Source organism: Pezoporus flaviventris, unplaced genomic scaffold (genome assembly GCF_033815535.1).
Source record: "Pezoporus flaviventris isolate CSIRO_AGI_PZ_B2104156 unplaced genomic scaffold, CSIRO_AGI_Pfla_v1 ptg000025l, whole genome shotgun sequence".
NCBI classification, from domain to species: Eukaryota; Metazoa; Chordata; class Aves; order Psittaciformes; family Psittacidae; genus Pezoporus; species Pezoporus flaviventris.
Window position 1 is genome coordinate 25374220 of NW_026892573.1, and position 27194 is coordinate 25401413.

General features: G+C 39.5%; 1 protein-coding gene and 1 long non-coding RNA gene across 3 annotated transcripts in view; one reads left to right on the top strand and one right to left on the bottom strand.

Annotated features, from left to right (window-relative positions):
* The first annotated feature begins 1336 nt into the window (after positions 1 to 1336).
* LOC133271627 (uncharacterized) lies at positions 1337 to 21824 on the top strand. 2 transcript variants are annotated; one of them, XR_009744200.1, is made up of 4 exons: positions 1337 to 1515; positions 13898 to 14096; positions 18908 to 18969; positions 20934 to 21824. It is a non-coding gene; the product is annotated as an uncharacterized LOC133271627 (long non-coding RNA). The 2 variants fall into 2 exon arrangements; XR_009744201.1 differs by lacking the exon at positions 13898 to 14096.
* DEUP1 (deuterosome assembly protein 1) overlaps positions 8991 to 27194 on the bottom strand; it is a 46294-nt gene continuing 28090 nt past the window's right edge. The window contains exons 10-14 of the mRNA XM_061457891.1: positions 26094 to 26288; positions 25019 to 25087; positions 21847 to 22046; positions 15071 to 15290; positions 8991 to 9203 (exon numbers count right to left, since the gene is read on the bottom strand). Coding sequence (XP_061313875.1) covers positions 9033 to 9203; positions 15071 to 15290; positions 21847 to 22046; positions 25019 to 25087; positions 26094 to 26288 — 855 coding nt within the window. The 3' untranslated portion in view covers positions 8991 to 9032. The remainder of the gene's footprint in view (positions 9204 to 15070; positions 15291 to 21846; positions 22047 to 25018; positions 25088 to 26093; positions 26289 to 27194) is intronic.

A 27194-nucleotide genomic window follows, 5' to 3' on the forward strand; every position in this document is an offset into this window, starting at 1 on the left:
CAGTGGTAGAACTTAAGTCTGCTGTGCTTGCTGCAATGAGCTGCTGTCCTGTGACATTCCACTCTCTTCCTCACTCCAGGGAGGCTGTGAGGAGAGCTTGAGTAGTTTTATTCCAGGTGATCAAGCCGTAAGTGCTTCAAGAATCCCATATTCCTCTACAGCCCTTTCTCATCCAAATATTTCAAGGCACTTGGTAAGCATTTACCTTCAGCAGACTTGAGGGAGGAAATCTGAGAACCCTTGACTGCTGTTTAAATATAAGCCAAGCAAGGAAGAATGGGATGCTGCAGTGCACTGAAGCGCAACAGGGGATGTTCCTGTGCCAAAAGGCAAAGGCCCCTTGAATCATCCTTGTAGGTGCTACCTTTTGGCACAAGGATGGTCCTAGCCCCTCACATGTGCACCAGTGACAGCGCTGCCTTGCTTCTGCGTTATCCTGAGTATTGATCCTGTGTGAGTGGTGCTGCCAGCCAAAACTGTTCTCTGAATCATGTAATTGTAGAATCCCAAGTTGGAAGGCACCTCAGGGATCGTCTGGTCCGACCTTTCTAAGCAAAGCATGATCTAGACTAGATGGCCCAGCACTTTGTCCAGCTGAATCTTAGAAATGTCCAACACTGGGGAGTCCAGCACTTCCCTAGGGAGATTATTCCAGTGGCTGGTTGTTCTCAATGTGAAAATTTTTCCTGTTGTGTCCAGTTGGAATCTCCCCAAGTGTAACTTGTGCCCATCACCCCTTGTCTTTTTCATGTGACTCCTTGTAAAAAGACACTCTGTCTGCCTTGTAGCTGCCCTTTAAATACTGGAACAGGGTGGTGAGGGCTCCCTGAGTCTTCTTTTCTCTAGGCTGAACAAATCCAGCTCTCAGCCTTTCCTCACATGGCTTCCCAATCCTTGGATTTTCTCTGTGGCTTCTCTGGACCCTCTCCAGGCTGTCCACATCTTTTTGTGTATCAGGGACCAAAACTGAACACAGTAGTCAAGGTTTGGCCTGACCAGTGTTGAGTATAGTGGGACAATGACATCATCATCTCTGCTGATGATACCCATGTTGGTGTCACCAGCACCCTGTTTGCTTTCTTTGTCGCAGGTGCACACTGGTCACTTCTCAAGATTGGTGTAAAAACGCTCTAGGCAAGCACATGTAGTTCCCTGCAGTGGATTTCGCCCTGAGGCATCGCGTGGGTGAGTCTGGCCAGCTCTGAACTAACCCAGTTCAGAACAAGACACATACCTGGTGATGCTGGGATGTGCTCACCAAACCACGCACTGCCACTGGAAATTACTTGTGCTTTGGTACAGGAGCCGCTTCCTTCTGCTGGAGAGATCTGAAACGATGCAGCTGGAACAGTAATTGCTCAGTCTGCGCTATTTCACAGCTGCTCCTGTTCTCCTGGCACCAAATCCTTTCTGTCCTATTTTAATTTTATCCTCGCTCTGGGATAAAATGAAATGGAGCTCCGGTCATTTGCCTGTTTCTGAAGGGAGGTGTTGAATAAAGCCATGCCTGAGGATGTGAGCAAACGCATGTGTGGTTTAGTTAGGTACTTGTGTTCTGCAGGGTGCTTGCTACCTTGGCTGTCTAGAAGAGAAGCAAAATTCCTGCTCATCTCTTCTATAGGTTCCTCTTTATCATCTTCATCTTTGTAGATCCTTAATCAGGGTTTTCCTGTGCCTGTTCATTCCATGGTACTGTCTGACAGCTCTGTCAAAGTCCCTGTGATTTCCCAGCTCAGAGCAGCAGGTGTATTTCAGCCCCTTCCACCTGAGGGCTGTTTTATCAGCACAGGCAATAATTTGCCTTTGGAAAGGCTGTTCAGAGCCCTGAGGTATTTTCTCCTCCCTTAATTTTCTGCAAGAGCTGAGTCTGTGACACATAAGAGCAATTAACTGGCTGGTAACAACTGAAGAGGTAGCAGGTCAGCTGGGTTAGGTAGTATTTAAGATTACTTCTCTAATGAGATGTTTCATTTCTGCTGCTTTCTCTTCTGCACTCCCTTTCTCTCTTGTCATCTGTGAATTCCTCAGGTCACAATAATAATCTTCTCGGAGCCAAATGTTTATTAATATGAACTATAGCTTAATGCTAATAAGAGACACTGTTGATTTCCGTCCCTGAAATGTGCAATTTTACTGGGTGCTAATTGAGAGGAAAACTTGCACATTCGGAATTGTTCCTTATGCAGAAGCCAAATTGATTTCACACTTTGATGCTTCAAAGGAAAAAGAGGAATGTATTTTTCTTTAGTAAACAATGAAGTTGGATTCTGACATTTTCAACCAAATTCCCTTTTGCTAATGCTGGATGTGAGAATACACATTCATAGAAGACTGGGGGGGGGTGGAAGCCTCTGTAGACAGGAGCTGTCAAAAATCTCTGGGAAGCAATGGGCAAGTAAATTAATGGCAGTTGCCCAAATGTCAGCTCCTGAGAACCTTCGCAGCCCAAGGTGTAAGTGCGTCTCTGGTTTTTAAGGGTGCGTATTACTCCGACTGTCAGTTGCCTTCAAAACTGTTTTGGAAATAGGATTTTTCCCCGGCACACAGCAGCTCGTGGGCAAAATGGAATGATTTATTACAGGCATTTTACCAGAAAACTCATGCTGAGAGACTTCTTCCGCAGTGTCTATGGTACCTTTTGCTTTCTATAAGTGCTCATTATCAGGTCAAGTCATTAAAACTTGCCGTTGACTTCTGATAAATCGGGTTACAGAAGCAATTTTTTACACCCTATTTTTCAAAGCATAAATCAAATCTGAGTCAAATACTTCAAGATCATGGTTTGAATGGAGTTTTGTAAATGCCTTCTAAGTGCTAAGAAAACGGTGGAATTGTGTCAGGTATCCTTGAGGTGGGTATCCTTGCCCATCGGTGTCAACCATGGCCCCACTCCCCAAAGCCAAGCAAGAGAAGCCAGCGCCAGTGCCCATGGTCTGAAGGAAGAACAACACATATTTTCAGAGCTCAGAGAAATTGGCTCTTGGTCTCCTGCTTCAATCCATCTACAAGAAAATATTTATTCACATCCTGATGTTCAGAAAATGGTGCTTTTAAATACAGGCAGCAGAGAAAACGCACTGTTCTTCTTCCAGACTCTGTATGTTCGGTGCCTGGATAGTACATGCACAGGCCTGGATGCTCCCATAGCTCTGGAGGGTGTGAACTGGAACCTGCACTTGGATTCTCTGGATTGGATCTGCACCACAGAGATATTTCTTACCTGGAGAAGTTTCTTCCCAAGGCAGGTGGTTCCAGTTCACACACCACACACGAGCAAGCTAAATCCTGCCATGCGTGTCCCAGTCAAGCATCCCCATCATTGCTACAGGTGGAGCTGCCAGCTGCTGTTGTCTTCTCTGCACCATCTTTATTTGGCTGAAAAGTTTCAACCGAAACATTTCTTGTTATGGGGCTTCCATGGAATACTGAGGACTGGGACTTCATAGAATCACAGACTGGTTTGGGTTGGAAGGAACCTTAAAGTTCATCCAGTTCCAACTCCCTGCCATGGGCAGAGACACCTTCCACTAGAACAGGTTGCTCCAAGCCCCGTCTAACCTGGCCTTGAACACTGCCAGGGATGGGGCAGCCACAACTTCTCTGGGCACCCTGTGCCAGCACCTCAGCACCCTCATAGTGAAGAACTATTTCCTAATGTCTAATGTAAATCTCGTTCAGCTTAAAGCCATTTCCCCCTTGTCCTGTCACTATCTGTGTTTGTCGAAATTCCCTTTCCAGCTTTCTTGTATCCCCATTTAGGTACTGAAGACTTACAAGTCTCCCTGGAGACTTCTGGAGGATTTCTTGCTCCATCTGGAATTGTACAAGGGTTCACTTCAAGTAAAGTAAATCCTACATCTGTTGCAGGAATCCAGTGAGAGGTTGGTTTAGGACTGGTCTTTGCATTCAGACATGTTCTCTTAAGGTAACTGGACAAACATTCTCAATAAATCTGTTTTAAAGCCACTAGCAGTTTGCTGAAAAGTAGATTAGAGGAACAATCCAATGGCTTTGTTGGTTTAGGGACGCTGCAGTGCGGCGTATCAGTGTCCAGGGGTATTGCTCAATCCACTAGCAGTAATTCAGATGCAGTACATTAAATTACAGCCTATTTATGGATTTGAGGGGGCCCGTGTGATTAAATGGTAACTCTGACACAGTGAACTCTGAGATCTGAACCCTGCAGTGAGTTAAAAACAACAGAGTTCCCACATTGCTTTGGCCAATCCAAATGAGCTCTGCTATGACACGTCTTGCACCTAGTGTTTTCTCAACAGACTGCGGTGTCTGAGAAGAAAAAAAACCTTCCCTAGCACAAGACTGAAGGTGTAAAATCTAGTGGATAGCTATGTTGCATAGAATTACATGGAAAATTGTGGTTGGGAATGATGTAATTGGCTGTTGTGGGTTGTAAAGCCGCCGTCTGTATGATAAGGCCAAGGACCTTCTGGCCATGCCCTTAGCCTCCTTCCAGCTCTTTGGTCTCTGGGAGCTGCTGGGCAGAAAGTGGTGGGACAGAACACAGATCAGCACACACCTGAACTGGATGTGTAAATAAAACTATGATGACTCACTGACATTCATAGATCATAGAATCATAGAACAGTTAGGGTTGGAAAGGACCTTAAGATCATCTCGTTCCAGCCCCCCTGCCATGGGCAGGGACACCTCACACTAAACCGTGTCACCCAAGGCTCTGTCCAACCTGGCCTTGAACACCACCAGGGATGGAGCATTCACAACTTCCCTGGGCAACCCATTCCAGTGCCTCACCACCATAACAGGAAAGAATTTCCTCCTTATATCCAATCTAAACTTCCCCTGTTTAAGTTTTAACCCATTACCCCTTGTCCTGTCACTACAGCCCCTAATGAAGAGTCCCTCCCCAGCATCCCTATAGCCCCCCTTCAGATACTGGAAGGCTGCTATGAGGTCTCCACGCAGCCTTCTCTTCTCCAGGCTGAACAGCCCCAACTTTCTCAGCCTGTCTTCATACGGGAGGTGCTCCAGTCCCCTGATCATCCTCGTGGCCCTCCTCTGGACTTGTTCCAACAGTTCCATGTCCTTTTTATGTTGAGGACACCAGAACTGCACACAATACTCCAGGTGAGGTCTCACAAGAGCAGAGTAGAGGGGCAGGATCACCTCCTTCGACCTGCTGGTCATGTTCCTTTTGATGCAGCCCAGGATACGGTTGGCTTTCTGGGCTGCAAGCGCACACTGAGGCCGGCTCATGTTCATTTTCTCATTGACCAACACCCCCAAGTCCTTCTCCTTGGGCTGCTCTGAATCTCTTCTCTGCCCAACCTGTAGCTGTGCCTGGGATCTCTCCGACCCAGGTGTAGGAGCTTGCACTTGTCATGGTTAAACTTCATGAGGTTGGCATCAGCCCACCTCACAAGCGTGTCAAGGTCCCTCTGGATGGCATTCCTTCCCTCCAGCGTATCAACCTAAGCACACAGCTTGGTGTCATCAGCAAACTTGCTGAGGGCACACTCAATCCCACTGTCCATTCCACAGATGTAAAATCACCTGGGGCTCGTCCCATTAGGCAGTCTCTAGGGACTTCTTTCTCATTCACAGTGGTGGTGTTTCGTCAGGTTTTGAATTGCTAAGTGGTGGTGGGCTTGTTCCTGTGCACTGCCGTTCCCCTGTGAAACCAGGAATTATAACCAGTTACACTGTGATAAAGCCAGAACAGTGGGACTGGAGGGTTTAGGTGCTTTGTGTGAAATTTAGCTCCTAAATTTCCCACGCAAAAAGGAAGAGAGTACAAAATAGTAGGAAGAAAAATGGTCCAAATACTCAGCGTTTATGTGAGCCTCTTTCAAAGTTTCTGTTCACTTACTGACAGCCCCATCAGAGTAAGTCTGGGGAAGTGAATTGGGCAACAACAGTTTGGCAGCTCCTATACCACCAAGTATTTCAATATCATACCTCCATGAAACATGTTGGCAGCTGTGTGAACATGACCTCTGGTTTTCCTTAAGCCAGAAAAGGTGGTGGCAGCCTGAACCATTGTTCTTTTTATTTAAAATAAATCTTTCAACCGGGAGCCAAACCCATCCTTTTTGGTAAAGCTTTGGAAAATCAGAAAAGAAGTCCAGCAGCTCACAAGAATTTTCCATTGCCTGGCTCTTTACAAAGCAGAATAGTGAGTTTCACAGTATCACACAGTATGCTAGAGATTGGAAGGGACCTCGAAAGATCATCTAGTCCAATCCCCTGCCGGAGCAGGAACACCTAGATAAGGTTACACAGGAATGTGTCCAGGCGGGTTTTGAATGTCTCCAGGGAAGGAGACTCCTGGGCAGCCTGTTCCAGTGTTCCGTCACCCTCACTGAGAAGAAGTTTCTTCTCAAGTTTAAGTGGAACCTCTTGTGTTCCAGTTTGTACCCATTACCCCTTGTCCTATCATTGTTTGCCACTGAGTAGAGCCTGGCTCCATCCTCGTGACACTCCCCCTTTATATATTTATAGACACTAATAAGGTCACCCCTCAGTCTCCTCTTCTCCAAACTATAGAGACCCAGCTCCCTCAGTCTTTCCTCATAAGGGAGATGCTCCACTCCCTTAATCATCTTCGTTGCTCTGTATGTTTTGGGTAATCCGTGGCTCCTGAACATCGCACCTTGTCCTGTCAAATGATTCTACAATTAATAATTCATTTTTATTGGTGATTTCAGACATTTATTGCTTTGGAGCCTCCTGGTTATTCTTTTTTTGTACAATATTCATACATCTCCAACCCGTCTTCATAAGGTACATCATTCTTGGTCTTTGTTATTTCTGTTGTCCATCATTCTTTCAAAAGTTTTTCAAATAACTTGAAATGTGGTACATGTTGTACAAAATATTTTTGCCATGTTGACATTAGGAATATGTATGTGCCTTCAGGAGCCTCTCACCAGTTCAATCACCTTTCTACCTTTTAATACAATGGAAGTATTCAGAACCAGCGGTGTGGCTCCAGCTGTGGTCTGGCAATTGACTTGTTTAATTTGGGGGTTGTCAGATGAGCTGGTACTGGCTAGCAAAGAGAAGGGCGCTTTGATCCATACTGTCTCGGCATGTTTGTGGCATAGTATGTTCTAAGCAGGGCATAAGAGTAAACCCAGGTTGGAGAGAGCTTTGAGCAACCTGCTCTAGTGGAAGGTGTCCCTCTACCTGGCAGGGGAGTGGAGCTGGGTGAGCTTTAAGGTAATTTCCAACCCAAACTGTTCCATGATTCTATGCAAAGGCAGGCTGAAACTAACTGTTATTTAATTAGCCAAAGATAGTAGTTTGGTGGGATCTTACAAGGATTTAGAAAAAATTCTAACTCATTTTTTGATCGTTTCATTCGTTCATTCTGTATCATCACACAGACCTGTATCATGAGATGGATCCTCAGGCCTGGACTGGACTCAGACATGTAGGTTCTTTGAAGATCAGAAGCACACTGTCTTCTTGTATTTTTAAACCGTGCAGTTGTGACAGAATCTGGCCAACTGCTAATATCCCATATTTTTTTTCTCTTGCCTCCCTGAAAGACAACATTTTGACATCTTTTTGCTTCTACAGATCTTTCCCATCTTAAAATTTAGCTTCATTTTCCAGAAGGTCTTAAATTTCTTCATTAGTTCTTTTGAAACACCCAGCTGGATCTCCCCTTAAGTTGAGGACACATATATATTTAGTTTGTTCAGATGTCTTCCCATCATCTTTTCATTCAGTCCTCGTTCCTACAGCTGAGTCTAGTAATTTTCCTGAATTTTCCTCTAAAAGGTTCTTTGATGTCCTCATTTTCATTACTCATTTTATTGCAAACTGAGCCAAACCCGTATTTAAAATCTCGGTATTTTGTGTAAGTGTGATGTAGTGTATTTTGTCTTAATGGAAATAGAGCTTCCAAAACCAATTCACATTTTTTGCTATGGTCTTGAATATTAATGAGACTTCTTTTACTCACAAACTGGAGCTGTTTGACAGTCTGGTATTATTTTTATCCATATTTTTCCAGGAAGTTGGCAACAGTCTACGCTGGGAGGCAGTTCTTCAGTATCTCTTTCACTGAAATCGGTGCTTCATCTACACTGGCTGTAATTTCTGTTTCACTTGCACAGCAACAGAGTTCAGGATGAATTGCAAATAAAAGGAATCTCAACATTATGCAGGTTTTTGGCACATTGAGCTCAGTTAACTCTGCTCGGTTTTACAATGATTTCCTGTGTTGTAGAGAACTATAAAGACTTTAGCCCCTTACCTAAGACTGACCACAAGTTGCCTAAAGTATTTCTCCCTGTTCCAATGTATTCAAACAAGAAGCCAACATAGCATCAAAACACTGTTACCAAAAGAGGTGTTTTTCAAAACAGGATTAAAAAATTATACAGAATTACTGTAAAGCATGAAAAGCACCTGAGATCATGCTCTGCCCCAGGTGAAGGCTATAGGTCTGGTAAAAGGGGCAATATGGGTAGCTTCAAAATATGTGCTTTGTCTATTCATGTTCCTCTCACTGACCTGCATGGCTTAGAGGTAAGAAAGAAAGAGCTCAAACTTCTCATTTCAGGAGTCCCAAGGGCTGTTTCTATAGCCAAGAATAACTAGAGCATAGATAAGCTCTTTATGCCAGGAGCTATGACATGGCTAAAGGCCCCTGTTATTCTTGTTCTGTGCAATCTAGAGAATTTCTTTTGGCTGATTGTATTTTCAAGGGAATAATTCCACTTATTATCCCTCCATACATCACAGAATTCGAAGTATCTTACTTAATTCACAGTGCTGCACCAGGGTCGCTGCGGCACATAATTTAACTATGCAAAACCAACCTGTATATTTTAGAATATGTTTAGAGTACAGTATTCTGTAATATAGTTGAGTTACAATACATCTAAATCCTAAAATTATTATCTTACTTGAAACCCTGGTGTTAAAAATACATGCTGTTGGCAATGGGCCTAATTATATTAAGCAGCTCATTGCAGATTTTAGTTCTAAGAAAGTCATGGGTGATTACTTGGTTTTATTTCCTTAATTGTGTGACTGGCTTAAGTGTGTCTGCTTTGCTGTGACCTGGTATATTTTTGGAGGGTATTTTCAGAGTGTCTTTGCAATTCTTCAAGGTGCAAATTTAAACGTTCTTCAAACTCTCTTGTGTGCTTCTCTTCCTCTTGAAGGAACTTTTCTGCTGTTGCAAGGAAGGACATCTCAGGGGAGGACTGAGCAATGAATAGAAAATGATGGTTAGTAAAAAGCAGCAAGTACTACAACGTGTTTGCATTATCAAGTTTGTAGCTTTGAAAACCATTTCAACCTAGAGCAGCTAATAATTCTAAAACACTTTATAGCTCTCCAAGAGAGCATGAATTTAGTAATATATTTTTAAAGGCATAATGCGAACATGATGTTTGAATACCTGTGATATCCACAGCATTAGGATGTAGACTTGACATTGAAAACTTAAAAATCCCATTAGACAGAATTAAGCTGCTTCAGAACCTCCAGAATCTTTGAATCAGCTACAGGATATGTTAGTCACTTGTGTAATTTAGACCAGGACAGAGGACAATAATCTGTTTCTTGGAATTACAGCATTGGATATGGCTGATTGCCTCCTGCAATGTTAGCTCTCTCCTCCTGTGGTGTGCTGCTTTCTGAGGAAAGGAGGAAAACCTACGTGCATTTCAGTGCCATCAACTTCAGACCCTGACATTCTGGAGAGTGTACTAAATTTTATTCTCTGCAAGTAGTTCACTGAAAAATCTGCTTTCCATTTAATGAGCATTTAGTAGACTGAGACATAAACCATACTGAAATCGGTCTTAAAATGGTTGTCACGGGATGCAGAGTTGTAGAAAGCAAAGGACGAGTGAATTTTTGATGGAACAAGTCCTAAATTTTTAAGCAGCATTTTTTCTTAGTTCTTTCGCTAATGCTTAAGATGCATTCATTGGAATGTGTTTATCAAAAGAAATGTGAAGCAATTTTTCTTTGCCTAAAGGTATTATGCTTGTTTAAATAAATTCAGTGTTTGTTTGTATAGAGGAATAGTTTTATGACATGAATCTTTAAGTTGACTGAGAAAAAAACTTAGTATAGGAGCTGTAATACTGAGTGAGAGAGATAATTTTCTGTCTTTATATGATCATATATTGAGAAGGGTGTTTGACATTTATTATCTTAATTAAACCATATGTAAAATAGTTTTAATAACTGACTGAGTTATAAGTTTAGAATCTTTAGTTTTGTTTCTCCTGGAATTTAAAAGAGAGAGTTTCTCTGTCAGCACATCAAATAGGAAGGGCTTCAAATGGTTTATATATTCAAACGTTTTGTGGAAAGGCCAATTCTATGACACCTGTACCTTTTTATCCTAAGCTGCAGTCCATCAGAATCGGCTATTCGCCATTTCCACAGCAACTAGAGGCAGATTTGGTCTTTGCTTTCAGCCAGGTTTAAAACTGCCCTTTAGCAGTTTTTGCAGGCCAAAAGATACTAACTAGGTAAATGCTTTAAAGCAATATTCTTTCCACACTCTTTGCAGCAGACCTTGAGATAAAATGTAGAGATTTCCCATAAGAAACCCCTTTTCTTTTCAAAGTAGAGTAAGTAAGTGATAGGTGGAAATAAATTCTTCTAGAGTGAGGCAGACTTTCTGATGTATAGGGCTCCTAAAATGAAATTCACAGATAAAGCAGAATCTTCCTTTTCTCAGTCCCTCCAAATATTTAACAGGACAGGGAAGAAAAAGTTATTTAATCTGCCTTGTATAAAGAACCCAAAGCTATTGGATCACTCTGTGCCACAAAACTCTTGTACCAATCCCTGCACTAGCAGTGAATAGAAAGAAAGTTAATCTTCTAATATTTGAGAAAATCCAGAGGCAGATCACCTGCCTTCTGGTTTTCCTTATAGATGCATGCATGATGTCCCAGCCATAAATCATCAATGTTTTCACATGAAGAGTTGTTGCTGACAGTTTGAATGCCATGGCTACATGAACATTGATTCTTTCATGCGCTAGATTACACACCTATCCTTGCAACATTTGGATTCAACAACAGAGGTGGCACTACTACTATGAAGTATTAAAGAAGGCTTTTGTATTATGAAGAAGACACTGGATTTGGAGGCTTTACTTAGAGAATCACCATGTGTTTCATTTACTGAATGCCAGCTCTGAAATCACTGATTCAGCACTGTGCAAAGAAAATACTTCCAGTGAGACGCGTGCAAAACTGGGAAAATGTAAATCTGAAATGCAAATTTAATAGGTGGCGTCAAGAGAAAAAAAGTTATGTTGGGCTTTTCCATATGGACAGCAAATTTACATGAGCGTGAGTCTTGAGAAATGTTGCATCAAGTTATGAGAGCTTCACAGAGATTCATTATAACACTGTTTACAATTGCTGGCTTGTCATTAGAAACACGTTGACCCGATGACCAAGCTATCTTCCTAATAGGCTAGTGTCCTTTGCTATAACTGGGACTTACTTTGATGGGTTTTTCCTTCAAATACACTGTAAACTCCGAACGAGACATTTCTGAATTTCCTCAGAGATCAGAGAAGAATGTTCATCACTTAGAATAAGCAGATCATGGTTCCCTACAGCTCCTTACCTGAGGGTCAGACGCCGATTACCGTTTTGGATAGGTCCCTAATGCACTGGGTTTTATGCACTTTGAGAATAGGTTGTATCTAAACAGGTCTAAAAGGCAACATTTCTTGTTAGCAATTAAACTTTGCTTTCCAAGCCTCTGGTCTGTTCTTTCACTGTGTTCTTTATTGTCTTTACTTTTGATGCCTGAGGAATTAAAACTAAAGAAACTACTTTAATCCGTGTCTCAGCTGAGATTCATGGTCCCTAGGTTTGAATTTCTTTTCCTCAGATAACACTTCTTTATGTCTTTTGGTTTTCTAACTGAAGCTGAATAGAAATAGGTTCATTGGCAAGCTTTCACCCTAAACTGTTTGGGTAGTTAGGCAACAAGGACTCTATGTCTTCATTTCTACAGACTCAGCTGATCCCGTATTTCTTTGCTGTACACCAAGAATAGTAATCACCTTTTTGCCTCATGATTTGCTGGAAATGAAGGAGTGCACTTGACAGAAATGTGTACTTCCACGTATGAAATATATGCTAAATATGTCTTCTCCTTAAGCAAGAAGCACCCAAAGTGCCTATGAATTAACTCTGGATTGCTGGGGAGCGGCACTGCAGGAAGCTAGGTCTCTTCTCTCTCACAGACTGCCTAATTAATTTGCTTAATCTCTTTCTTTTCCCATGAGTTGTTTCAGCATTCTTGGATGCACCTTCAGCAGGGCAGCAACACAGCTTTAACGTTTAGGATATTGCAACATTTAGTGGTCAAATCGTGAGTGGTCAAATCCCAGAGTGTTAAAGTCTCCTGATGTTTAGCCTCTTCTGCTTTCCAGGAAAGTTCTTGTAACACCAAAAGTAGAAATTGGTCTGGCTAATTTTAGTCTTGCTGTGACTACATTTGAGGGCTTTGGGGAGTAGTTTTCTCCAACCCTACACTGCAATACATCTTAGGTAGCAGGTATAGATGCCTGTCTTCAACATGCTTCTGCTCATATATGAAAATAAAAATTGAGATGCCTAGGAAATTGCCAAGAAACACAGGAAGGCTTTTAGAGGGCCTAGCAACCTCATCAGCTAAGTAATCACAATAGCTAAGAGTGGGCACACGGACCACAGCATGCTTCAGGGTAGGACCAAGACTGTCAAAATCAGTCCTAATAGTGTCCAGTGGTAGAATTTCCACAACTTTCCATTGCAATCTATTTATTAAGCAGTTTTCCATACTTAATATTACAAAGTTTCCTAATGTCTCATTTATTTTTTCCTTGCTACAGCTTAAGTCTTTCTTGTCTATCCAAGCCTCGGAAGCAAGAACAAAAAATGTCTGTACACCATATGAAGAGAACATGAGAAGGTGTTTGTGACTAAAAGTTAAAGCTCTGGATTAAGAAGCACAATGTACACAACTGCTTGCTGAAATGGAGAAATTGTGTAGAAACGCAGTATTCTGAAGCTGCAGATAATCTTTTTGGGTATCTATCTATCTATTTTCTGAAGCAGGACATTGGACTGTTGTATGGAATAGTCTTCCCAGAAACTGGGAATAGATCAGGCAACCATTTTCAGAAGTTGTTAATTTGAGAGAGAGAGCACAGTCCAAAGTACTATTCAGAGAAAAAGTATTTTCCTAGATTTGGAAAGCCTTAAACCAAGAAGTATGGGGGTTATGTGAATTCCCACTGAATCCTAGCTCAGCTTTCTAGTTTACTTTAAGGTAAGAGTGACTTTCTCTTACATATGTAACCTCTAAGTAAGAATGTGAAAGGACAGAGATTCCAGTGGAACATTTGCTAAGGTTGTCTGATGATTCCTTACTGGGAGGAGAGATGTTAGTCTCTGCATAAAGCCCTAGAGACTGTTTTCTGTCTTCCCTAGACACCGACAGAGTAATTTTGGTAGGTATCAGGACATCACCTGCAATGCTGATGTTTTCAGTTAGTGCTAGAAATATTCTCCAGAAAAATAGTCCCTTATAACATCTTTAGACATTTTGAACATATTGGAGATTGCACTTAGGTGAAACATCAGTCCTGCAAGTTCTGTCAGAGAACTCTATTTATAACATATTGTATGTTTTTCTACTCTTTCTCCTTGATGCAATGGCTTTCCATTTGAACACAGAACTCCAAAGTAATAGACTTGAGTATTCTCTGCACTAATGCTGTGGTATCCAGTGTCAGTCTGAATAATCATTTCATTCTGGAGATCTTCTGGGCTTGTACCTGCTTCAATGTCACTGATTTGGACTTAGATTCAGTACGAGAAATATACCTTGCTTAATAATTTCATTTTGTACTTTGCCTACACAGGAGCTGGAAAGTGTTTTCCTTTAAATCTAGTCTTGGCATCAACCTGGTTCTGAGTGCCAGATGGCAAATAGTTTCCCTGCAGATTGCAGAAGTGTCTCGGAATGGATGTTTTACCTGGGCTGGCTGGAAATAGAAGCTCTGGGATCTGTGGTCTGGAGTCTCTGTCTGACACTTCCGACAGAAGAGAGGAGGAGACCTGGTATTTATCAAATTCTGCTGAAAAAGTCCAAACAATTATTGTCATGATTAATAATTTAAAGATAAAAACTCTCAAGCCATAAGGCTCAGCCACACACCTGCAGTTCAGGATCTACTGGGTACAAAATGCATGTATCACAGCTGGACAGAGAGATGGCTACAGTCTATTCCTACTAATCTGTTAGTTCTGTTATTTAATGATGGTGTGGCTATATGGTTTGAGGTCTGGAAAATAAGGGCTAAATTTTCAAGTGGAAAACCATAGTGGCCTTTAGTGGAGGCCTCAGGAAGAATAGAAGATACTAAGGAAGAGGATAAAGCTCGACTTTCAAGATAGATCTAAAGTCAAAGAATTATGGAAAGTTTTTCCTAAGAAGTTGCCCCAGGTAAAGGGAGATTTATCCCACTTGTCATGGAACTTGGTAACCTTCAGCCTTTGAAGCCTGAAAGGCAGAATGCTGCACTATTACTCTTTCATTTCAAAAAAAAGAAAGATTGCAGCAGTTATCATTTCTGTTCCTTCTCAAATACAATAGCTAACACATAGAAAATAGTTGCTGCAATTCCTCTAATTTCATCCATCAGTGGAATGCTGTAGAAACTTGATTTGTCAAACAGCACTTAAGACAGTAAGTTTGCAGGCATTATGGAAATACACTTAAAGCAGAGTGCCCTTACAAAAGTCAGTATGAAGGAGTGCGCCAATATAGAAGACAATAAGCTAAAATGTAGAAATCTCTCTCACAGTCACATAATGGCAGGTAATTATCACCATCGTTATTAGAACAAAGGTATGGCCCAGCAGGGGATGTTTAATTTCCAGAAAAAACTGCTTTATATGTTAAGGTATTTCCATTTTTGCTGGGCTGGCATTATATAAATAATAATGACAACAGGGGTGATCTAGTTTTTGGCTCCTCCAGGGCTGTGGTTGGTCCACAGATGAATTTGTGTTACAGGAAAATAGTTACTTACTGATAATTTGATTTCTTCTGCACTGTAAGCAGGGCTCAGTAAACTGCCTCTTCTGCCCTCTTCAGGAAACATCCCACTGAAGCCCAAAGGATACTTATCACTTTTTGAACCAGTGATACTGCCTTGGCCATATAAAGCAGAACTGTGGTTTCTGTGGTATCCTGTGAACCCAGTAGTCTGTTGACATTCCATTTCCCATGCATCTTTCTTTTGGGAAGTTCTAAGAGAAAAACAAATCAAAGTATGAAAACCAGTTGGAACTCTGAGCTATCACAGCAAAGCCAAGCGTGTTTTTACTGTTGTTTGTTTGCGCAATTTTGATTACTTACCTGTGCAAACTGCTTCATGCAGATCAAAAACTACCAAGCTGCAGCAATTTTGCATCTTTCCAGGTAAGTTGCTGTAAACATCTGAGTGTGCATTCCCTGTCTGCCTCGGCTATGACTTAAATCACACAAATTTAAACCTATTCACTGGAGGTGAAGTTGGATAACCTTGCCATATAATTATGGCAGGACAAGAGCTAAACCACAAACCTGCTTCAGGTATTGAAAATACCAATATTCCTTAAGTGTTTGTTGGTCATCCTTTGCCAAAGGATATCACCCTGTTAGTTTTTCAGTGGGAGAAGCTAAGTAAGCAGTCTTCAGCCAGGTCTTCACAATTTATAGTCTGATAGGATCTAGAGTGAATTTAGCCAACAAATAGAGGAAATGAAATATGAAGATGAGATGAGAAACAAAACCTATTATTAGTGATTGAATAATTAGCCAATTTTGATCTAATATAACTTTAAACAACTATGTTCAAATAGCTAGGATTTTGCTGAATAAAAAACTAGTACAGGTATCTTTGAGCCTGCATTTTTACTGCAATACTGATTTTGCCACCGATTTAATGATAACGTACAGAACAAAAGAAAGCTATTTTCTTCCCATCCAAAATATTTTCTTTTCCTGATAGTTAACTGAACAATTCTGAAACCATATTGTTCGACATGGACAATTCTGAAACCAAGAGTAGCTTGCCCATGTGCCTGCTCTATTAGACTAATTTTCAGTTGCATCTTTGCTTGTATTTATTATTATGTATTTACTTCAGCCTGGAGAAGAGAAGGCTGCGTGGAGACCTCATAGCAGCCTTCCAGTATCTGAAAGGGGCCTCTAAGGGTGCTGGAGAGGGACTCTTCATCAGGGACTGCAGTGATAGGACAAGGGGTAATGGGTTCAAACTTAAACAGGGGAAGTTTAGATTGGATATAAGGAAGAAGTTCTTTACTGTGAGGGTGGTGAGTCACTGGAATGGGTTGCCCAAGGAAGTTGTGAGTACTCCTGTTCAAGGCCAGGCTGGACAGAATCTTGGGTGTCATGGTTTAGTGTCAGAGGTGTTAGGGCAGAGGTGTCCCTGCCCATGGCGGGGGCGTTGGAACTAGAAGATCTTAAGCTCCATTCCAACCCTAACTATTCTATGATCCTATGATTATATAGCAAAACATGCAAAAAAAATTAACTTTCTGTTACAAAATTTCTGACTGATGTAAAAATTTCCATTGTAGTGAGGTCTGTGCTTATAATAAAATTGGAATTGTAGTCTTGGGAGGTAACAACTTAAACATGATAGCTGTTTGAAAAGATCCCATCATTGCAATATCCTAAAACACTTCACTAATTTGAAATGCAGTTATAAAAGCTTTTAAAGACAAGTTCTCTGACACTGAAGTATAATTGTTATAAATATTCAAGAGTATGCAGGGCTGCTCAGATCTAAGGAAAACAGCTCTTTTTTTTTTAATAAAGAAGAATTTGCCAAGCACAGGGAAAGGACAGCATTTCCTGCAGAAAGAGCACACCATCATTTTCTAATCTTAATTTCAATACTTGGTGTTGGGAGAGGGTGGCTGTACAGTCTTAATGAACCCTGCTTGTACTTAATCCCTTGTGCTGGGTTTGGCTGGGGTAGAGTTAATTTTCTTCATAGTAGCTGGTATGGGAATGTTTTGGATTTGTGCTGGAAACAGTGCTGATAACACAGGGATGTTTTAGTTACTGCTGAGGAGCACTTACACAGAGCCAAGGCCTTTTCTGTGCCTCACACCACCCCAAAAGCAAGTGGGCTGGGGGTGCTAACCGCAGCAGACTCCATGGATATTCCAGACCATATGGTGTCATTCTCAGTCTATAAACTAGGGGGAAAGCTGGCTGGAGGCCGCTGCCTGGGAGCTGGCTGGTTTGTGGGTGGTGAACAACTGCACTGTGCATCACCTGGTTTGTATATTCTGATTCTATTATTATTGTTGTTGTTACTATTATTATCACCATCATTATCATTGTCATCATCCCTTCCTTTTCTGTACCATTAAACTCTATCTCCACCCACAAATTTTACTTTTTTTTTTTTTTTTTCCCAATTCTTTCCCCATCTGACTGCAGGAAGGGAAGGAGAGTGAGGAGAGGCTGTGTGGTGTTCAGCTGCCTGCCAGGTTAAACCCTGACAGCCTTAAACATGAAAATGAGCACTCCATCAACAGACTGTGCAGAGCGACTCAGAGAACTAATGAAGAACGTATTTTTCTCTGGCTATAAAAGATGTAGTGATAAAGATACTCCAAATGCTATAGGAAAGCAAATTATAAGCATGATTTGTAATATTATTATTATTGTATTATTATTATTATACATTCTAAAATAAAACTCTCTGAGAACATTTACCCAGCCTTCCAGTTTTCTAATCAGTTAAAATGTTTACTTTTATGGGGGCAGAGTTTCCTCCTTTCATTCATTCTTTTCTTTAAATAAACAAATAAACACACTCTGCTTTTTGGCCACAGATGCCTTTTTTCTCCCCCCCCCCCCTTCCGAAGTCAATTCCATCTATTGTTTGGATGAAGGGCACAGAAGATAGATGGAATGAATAATAAAATCACAAATATTTTTTCATCTTGTGTTCTGACCCTTTTGAAGTAATTTTCTCTGTAAACCCACAGTAAAGTCTGTGAGCTGTGTTCTTTTTTATTTTCCCCCAGAACTGCTTCTCTGTGTATTTAATAACAGTTATTACTGTTACGCTATGGCTTGCTTCACTAAGACCAGAGTTTTCAGACTCAGGTGCCTACAGTTCTGGTGGCTTTTAGATAGCAAAATCAGATACCTCCCAAAAAAGGACTGACTTTATAAAGGAACTTCATTCCTACTATAATCCATAGCATTGCTGGGAAAAACATGACACCTACATTTAGGTGCTTTGATATGGGTACTATGCCTTTACTTCAGACAGACTTCACAGTTGGGGTTTAAATATCTGCCAGTTTAGTGCAATATAGTATGTAAGAACAGAGTTCTTCTTTGAATGCAAATGTAAAGGTAGGTAAATATCTGCAATTTTTCAAAACTGTCCATTTGTTAGTACTGGCAATGCAAATACACTATAACTGCAGTTGAAAAACCTGTGCTTTCAATGGGTTTATTGTCAGAGAGTATTGAACATATCTACATTCTTCACAAAAATAATATCATGGTGGACATGGTGACATATGGGACAAGAAGTGGAAGAATGATGTCTTCACAAAGGGAATTTATATAGACAGGATCGATTTTTCCAGACTCATATATAAAATCAGCCTGGTCTTTATGTGATCAATGACTTCAGTGGTGCAAAACAAATTACTTACACAGCTTGTGCTAGTTGTCATACCTGGTCTTGAGAAAGAAAACAACAGATCTTTAGTGACCAGAATGTCTTCAGAATTTGTTGCTTTCACCTGGCAAGTGTAACTGCTGGCTTGGTTTGTAAAAATGGTTAAAAAGTATTTTCCTAAGAGATTGTTTTCACTGCTTCCAGTTTATCTACTGCAACACCTGATCCAGTGGTGAGCGTGACAAAGAGTCTGTGAACTCCAAAAGGTAGTGAAAACCTCCTTGAGACACAGTTCACTGTCAAGACAGATCCTTTAAGTGATCCCCAGCTACCTTAGTGGGCATTCATTCCTAGCCTTTACCCCTCACTTTTGCCAGATGATGAAAGAGCACTTTGGCTTGTCCAATTACCTATTTTGTGTGTACTTTCGTGGTGAATAAGTAGCCTTTCATTGGGAGCTCACATGCATGTTTTAATTTTGGCAGAAATGGGCTAAATAAATCAGCTTCATCAGAGGAAGCCCTCTTCAACCATACCAAACTTCAAATCAACTGTATGTGGCTGAGGTCTAAATAAAGGATTGGAGTCTTGAGGGTGGGGAAAGCTTCTGTGAACGGCAATTAGAAGTAAGTCAACTACCCTACATGAGAACAGTAGTTACTTAAAGTGGTTGTAGGTAGGATGTGACTACAGGCTTTTTTAGGTAATAGATGCCACTCCTGCGTATCTTACTTTGTAATATTTAGAAATTCCCTGCATACTGAATAAAAGCAGAAATCAGGGCTCTTTCTAAACAACGGAACCTCCTGCAATTTCCTGCGTTTTCTCTAGAGGTCTCCTATCTAGCTAATGCCGGGGCCCATGCCTTGGATTCTAGTACGGGTTGAGGGACGTGACTGAAAAGCATTATGGAATGTAGCTGGTCAAAGACTTTTTGTAGTTGTGCAAACCTTTCTACGTTTCTGAATGCAAATAGGAAAAACTAAAAGTAAAGTTTCTGAAAATGGCTCTGTAAAACACAAACACCCCTCTTGCACAAACACCATGTTTTCTACTTCTTTTACTCTATAAAAAACAGTGGTTTTGTCCTTTCTTCAGTGCCATAATTACCATGGAAACAGAACTGCAAATTAAAACAGAAATAACATGGTTTATGCTCACAATAAAATAAAATATACCCTAGAGTTTGACTCAACCAACATAAATTGCCTGAATTATCTGCATACATTTGATTGTTGAAAATTCAATTTTAGTTTTCTGAGAAAATCTTGAGGTAGTTCCTGTTTGGGAACAGGGAACTGACAGTACAGAGAGGGCTCAGTCTTAAAGAGACTGGCTGGCTGATGTGTATGTACACTACATGTGGAATTTGTGTATGTATTTATTTAGCTAAATAACTTTTCATTTAGCAAATCAATCACGTTTCAGATCCTGAAAACCAGGCTCAATAGATCTGTTTCACCAAATTCATTAGAATCGTATTTTAAATTGTGTTCAGTTATGTGGTTGAGGTTTTTCTGTTGTTAGAAAGGTTCTCTTCCCCAGGTTTCTCTCTCCCAGTTTTGGTTTAATGTTGGTCTTCAGTAGCTAAATAATCAGAATCCTGCAAAGTACCTGCATAGTTCTATTGTCTCATGCACTTACATGCTCACAAATGAAATTTCACAGTTCCTCATGTACAGCAAGTTTTATTCCTGAGAGAATCTGACTTTCTCTCTATTAAAGAGAGTGGAAGCATGAGCAAAAAATGTACTCACCAATTTTTGTTGAAATTATGAGAGCTGCACCTTCTGAGGTGCAGAATACTCTGTAACTTGGTTTGTAAATATTTGTTTCAGCAAAACCTTCAACATCAGGCTTCCCAGGGAGGTGGTGAAGTCACCATCCCTGGATGTGTTCAAGGTCCTCAGTGACATGATTTAGTGGTGGACTTTGCAGTCCTGGAGTAAAGGTTGGATCTGGTGATCTTAAAGGGCTTGTTCAATCTAGTTGATTCTATAATTCTATCATTTGAAACTTAGGAAAACAACCATACCTGCCATTTCCATATATATATGTGTATTATGTATATGCATATATATGTACATGCACACATACAATATATATATATGTATTTGTATACACCTGAATACTACCTACAACACTAAACTATATATTTAACAAAATATTCCAGAGGAAGTTTTAAGCAAGAATGTTGCTACATATAATGGGATGCCTTTCTATTTTGCAGCAAGAAAATGACTTCAGATTTTGCCAATGACTGAATGTATGAGCTTGAAATAACCTGTGTAATTTTGGCTTCAACTGATCCACATTAGTGTTACCATGTAAGTTCTTTTTACAAATGATCAAAATATTTAGCTTCCTATTAATTTTACTCTCGCGTACTGTGAAATATTGTTTAGCATGGGGTTTAATTTTCTTTTTATTACTGCAATGCCATGATTATAACATGTTTGAAGGTAATTCAGAGCTTCACTGAATACAGGGAAATAAGAAGGAAGTCATCACTACAATGTTTTCTATAGCCTGAGTACTTTTGTCTCGTTATTTTTCCCTAACAAGGAGTTTATTGTAGTAATTATTTATTCAGGGCACCTGAAATTATGTTTCATTTAAAAATCAGGTCACCCAAGAACACCAAAACTAGACAAGGCATTAAAATACATTTAATGAAACCTCCAACAAATGAAACTGGTGGGACAGAGAGGTTTTCAGAAGGGGCTGTAGTTCAAACTGCTTATTAAGATAACTTCCTGTGGAGCAGTTTACCTCTCATGTTGGTTTTTATATTCTTTCCTTGTCTTGTTTTTATTTGGCAGTAAAAATACATCCTGTCCTGTTTTGTAAGACCTGGAACTAAGAGTAACTTATGCAGCACATAAAAAGTTTTTAAAGTCATTTCATGTGAAAAACATTTAAAAAATGATCAAACATGTCTAGGACTTCATTTATTGCCAAATTCAGTCAGCCACCTAGAAAAATGTAGGGAATTCTTACAAATATACTAACTAGGTCTGATATTTATGTTGGTGGGAGTTCTGAATGAGCAGAAACAGCAGAAAAGCTTAACAGTTCAGCCCAGTTAGATGCTTGCAAAAACCTTACAGGAAGATTCATATATATGACAATTTAACTATTACCTCTCTTCCTTTTCTTTCATCTTTGAGTGGGTTTGGTAGCTGTGCTCTGTTTCTCCATATGTACCCATGCGACCCAGCAGTGATGTTTCCGTGTCATTTTGAAGTTTAACAAGACTACTTTGTAATCTTACATTCTCATATTCCGGTTTGTGAATGGAAGATGTGAAATTTCCGTGTTGTTTGTTACATAAATCTATACTCTGTGCAAGAAGATAAAGCCATCATTATATAGTTATCTATCTTCTCCACAACAAATGGATGTTAGTATTTTTAACAAGCAAACACAAACAATGTTCTATGCTAAAGAAAGACCTAGCTACTATATATAATCATGCAGCACTTAGAGCAAACCAAGAGAATTGCCTCCAGAAAAAAATCCACTGTAGATAAATGGAAAAGAATGGATAACAGCCTCTATAACACTATAAAACAAATTAAAGTTTCTCAACAAACATGCATCCAAAATATTATTATTGTAAACTCATCAGTTGCTTTGTAAAACTTATGACATAAAAGAAACCATAACAGCTATAGCTGCAGACTGTATTGCTCCCTCCAGTAGCAATCCCACCAGAAATAATAACAAAAAATTATAGAAGTTCATTACTTTACTATATATAGGGTATGTCTACAGGCACAATTTAATATCTGTGTCAAGATACAGTCACCTTCAGCTTCAGAAGCAGTAAAGTAAAGCCACATTAGCACAGTGCTCTGTGTGTTACTAAACCCTGCTTCTCAGCTGGGTTAGTCCACACAGTATACAAGTCGTAATACTAAAAGTGCAAGCAACATTTGCTCTGCAACTAGGGCTTAAAGAGGACCATCCACTAAGGTATAAAGAAGGGAAGATGGAGATTAGCTCTGGAAGTTGACTACCCAGGATACTGCGTTCCTTTTTTGTCCTGTCACTTTTTCTATAAAGCCTATGCTGCACACCAGAGCTAGCTAATTCAAAACTACTTCTCTGCATAATACTGCATTGCATTGTGTAAGTATATCTGCAATAGCAGTACAGTGTCATTGACAGAAAAATCTCAAATGATTTCATAGAACCATAGAACAGTGTGGGTTGGAAAGGACCTTAAAGATAATCTATTCCAACATCTCTGCCCCAAGCAGGGACACCTTCCACTAGACCAGGTTGCTCCAAGCTCCCCGTCCACCCTGGCCTTGAACACTGCCAGGGATGGGGCAGCCACAGCTTCTCTGGGCAACCTGTGCCAGTGTCTCACCATCTTCATTAAAAAAAACCAAGCAAACAAACCCCTTTCTTATGAACAATCTATATCTCCCCTCTTTCAGTTTAAGACCTTTGCCCCTTCTGTTACTACGAGCCCTGGTAAGAAGTCTTTCTCCATCTTTCTTATAAGCGCTGATTAAGTACTGAAAGGTTGCTCTCCATAGGAGAGATGGTCGAGTCCTCTGATTATTTTTGTGGCCTCCTCTGGACTTGCTCCAACAGGTCCATGTCCAGATTATACACAGAATACTAAAACCCAAAACATTCTATTAAGTTTTGCTTTCATATATTTCTAGATTTACCTTATTCTTTTGGAAGTTGATAACTCGTGAGTATTAAGCATTTGGATCTTAGTATACAGTTAGCACAACTTGAAAGCTTGTCTATTCTTTGCACTATCTGATCTAATGTTATCTCTTCCTGTAACCCTTGCCTCACTTAGCTAATTTTAGGGGAAATTTATGAGCCAAGCTGGCATGGAAGTGCCAGAAAGTAAAAGGAAATTTAGTATTTATTGCAAGGATGGCAGGCAGGGGCTCAGCTGTGTCTCCAAAGTGAAGTGGCAGAACAGAGGAAGGAGAGCACTAAGTCACACTACCACTACTAGCTCTCAAGTCAGCAGTACACTTATAACAGCATGTACCCCAAAACTGAGATGGCACAGCTACATTGCTTTTTAAATCTAAACAAGTAACCCTGCCTGGTGATGCATTACACCACACCGACTTAAGCTTAGCATTAGTTTGAGGAGTCTGTGTAGTGCTCTGCTGTACTATGCAAACACATCTGTAAAAAATCTCTCCAGTTCCTGCAATCTTAGCATGAAATACCTCGCAATCTTTAATGTTTAGATTTTGCCAATACATTAGTAAAGTAGGAAAGACTTGTTAAGTCCATAAATGTATTGATATATGTAGTGACCTTGGTATATCTACTGACTGGATTTTACTGTTCAAATTTAACAGACATGGTATCTACAAAGATACTTTTCAGACAGTTCTCAATCTTCATGAAGAATGCCACCATAGAGAAGAGCTAGACATGCATAAACACATCTGTCTACGTTTCCACAATAATGTCACATATACACATACATATATCCATAATAGTGTACATGTATGTATAGGTAATACATCACTGACAGACATATATGCTATTTTAAGGGTGTGGAAAAATGTGGCATTCTTTCATACATTTGTCAGTCTAGAGTAAGGCAATTAACAGGCTACAAATCCCCCAAAGATATATTTACAGCACAATTTGCAAGCAACATTGCAGTGTTTTTTCTAGTGATAGATAAAATAACTGCAGATGTTCCGTAAACAGGAGACATTTTGAAGCTTTTTGTGGAAGGCAGCATATACAACATTTATTGTACCCATAAAAACTACAGTACTACATGATTTTGTGGCACACTTTTTATGAATTAAACTTTAAAAATCCCCTGTTTGAAGAAAAATAAATGCTGAACTCCAAAAATAAGGTGGGTGGGGGCAATATATGTCTGGTTTTTACACAGTTATTTAAATATCATATGAAGAAACCGGTAATATAGTAAAACCAGGACATATCTTCGTATCTGTGAGAATGATGACAGTTTAAAAAGACATATTTTCTGAAATAAGTGATGTAACTTACAATAAATAAGCTCCAAGAAACTGTTTATTGTCTAGACAGTTACTGAAAAATTTACCTTACTTCTGCTTTACTACAGCTAAGGTCAAAATTATTCCTAGCTATACCCATCTTCAGGCTGAGTTAAATCCACTTGGTGCTGATTATGTCTCACACCTTATCTGTATTAATTTGTTTTACTTAGGTCAGAAATCTCTAAATCTGCCATGATCTCAATCTACATTTACAGTAAATATAAGTAACTGTTCTGCATATTGCATAGATTAAAAAAAATACCATGCAACTTTTACACACCTGCTTTTCCACCATCTCTTTTAGATGTGTGTTTTCAGAGCTCACAACTTTGTATTTGGAATCCAGGAACTAGGAAAAGATTAAATTCTCTGTTAAATACAAGAACATTACTGTTAACTTTAAATGACACTGAGTATAGATATATATGTTTAATTTTACAAAACATACATAATTATGAAACTAAATACAATGTTTTTTAAATACAGCAATAATAAAGCAGGAAGAAGTCTTAAACCACCTATAAAAGATACACAGGTGCAATGCTTCTGATTTTAGTTACCTTTTTTCACTTAGGAAAATATGGGAGTTCACTTGCAGTTAGGAGATACAAAGAGAGACAGATTTTGCAGGCCACTGAAACTGGGTGAAATCTTAGTCATGGAGCCTAGAAACGACATCCACTCTTTTAGTGCTATGGTAGGGAATATAGGCTGGTAAAGCCACACAATAGGAGATGTCTCATTTTCCCAAGCACTAACTTTCCTATTGTCAAAAATGAAGTATTACATTAAATACAACTTTCAATATGCAGTGACCTTCTCAAAAAACAGAGATCCCCAGAAAACTCTAAATATGAAGGTTCTTTTTGTTCACAAAGCCAAGTAATGAAGGTAACATATTTGTTTTTAATACTAAAAATTGACATTAAAGCACTGGTATCTTACAGTTTTCAGCTTTCAAATTATCAGAATTTTCTAAGCAGATAGATACGTAACATTCTTCAAAAAGCTTTAAAAAAATCCCTGAAAAAGTGTTCTAGATACTCTAACAAACAGTTCTAATGATAAAGTGCATATAATACAACAAACTTGAAGTTTTCAAGCTCTTTTGCATGATAAAATGATAACTACAGTCAATAGTCAGAATGAATTGCAATTTAGATGTACAGTTGACATTTGCCAGTGCATTCTTGTTCCAGTGTCAATTTGGCTGCTCTAGTAACACTTCACAGATATTACAGCACTGCTGATGAAAACTACAGCAAGAAATGTAATGTCTTTTTTCGCAGATAATATATGTCATTACCAATAGTGTGGAGTAAAATGATCTACGCTGGTTTTGCCTGCTTGCATACCTGTTGTTTTGCTAACAATTTGTCTTTTATCTCCAACTCCATTTTTAACTGTCTTTCCAGAAGACTAGCTTTCTCCATGATAGTTGCTATAGTGATCTCCTGATGAAGCTCTTCTGTCAGGTCAGAGATTTCCGTCTTCATTCTTTCCTTCTCAGAGTGATGGGACTGGTCCTCTTGATAAACATGGTTTCTTATCTGGAGCAAAAGGTTTCAAGAAGAAAAAATGTTATGCAGTATATATGATTGCATCACTTGCTACCTATCAGTGACCTTTTTGCTGTTGCTTCCAAGGTATCAACTCTTCTAACTGAACCGGAGATTTTTGACATTGCATAATAAAATGTCTTCGTGAATCAGGGCATATAGCTTTATTTATTTTTATGGGTTTGGTTTTTTAACCCTTCTGTTGTGCTTTCATTTACCTATTCAGTATTAGAATTGAACACAATACAAGACATTTAAATTGACATTTAAAAAGAATGTACTAAAAAGAATGCTAAAAATTGGTATTTATGGCAAAGACTATCCAAGGAAATATCCATTCAATATACCTAAGTCTGATTTAGTTATATTGCTCCTAAGTTAATTTAGGTTTGAAATAAGTTTAATGCAGCCTAAATTAACTTAGGGCAATATAAATAAATCAATCTAGAGACTCTTTGATGAGAAACTGTGTTAGAAATAAAGAGCATATACAGTAAATCACTGTATGAGAATTTTTCCTACTGTAACATAAAATTTAAGGTCAAACTTTCTGCACTGTATCCTGTGCACAGTTCTTCAAAGTATCAGCACAAAGGTTGTTCTCATATCTTTTACAATTCAGCACTGATTGATAGGTCTTTTTTATTATGTAAGAAACAAAACTACATAACTCAGCAAACAACCTTTCAGCCCTATTTTAATAATTCCTTGCAGGACTGTGCACAATCAGTAACACATGGCATTTCATTTTTATTTATGCAAACTACACAGAAATACTAGAATTGTAAACAAATAGATGGAGATGCAAAAAACTCCAAGAGTTAGATCATGCCTATCATGCCAAAATTGCTGCATCTGAGTCAGCTGCATGCAATTAGAGATATTCCTGCTTTGAGT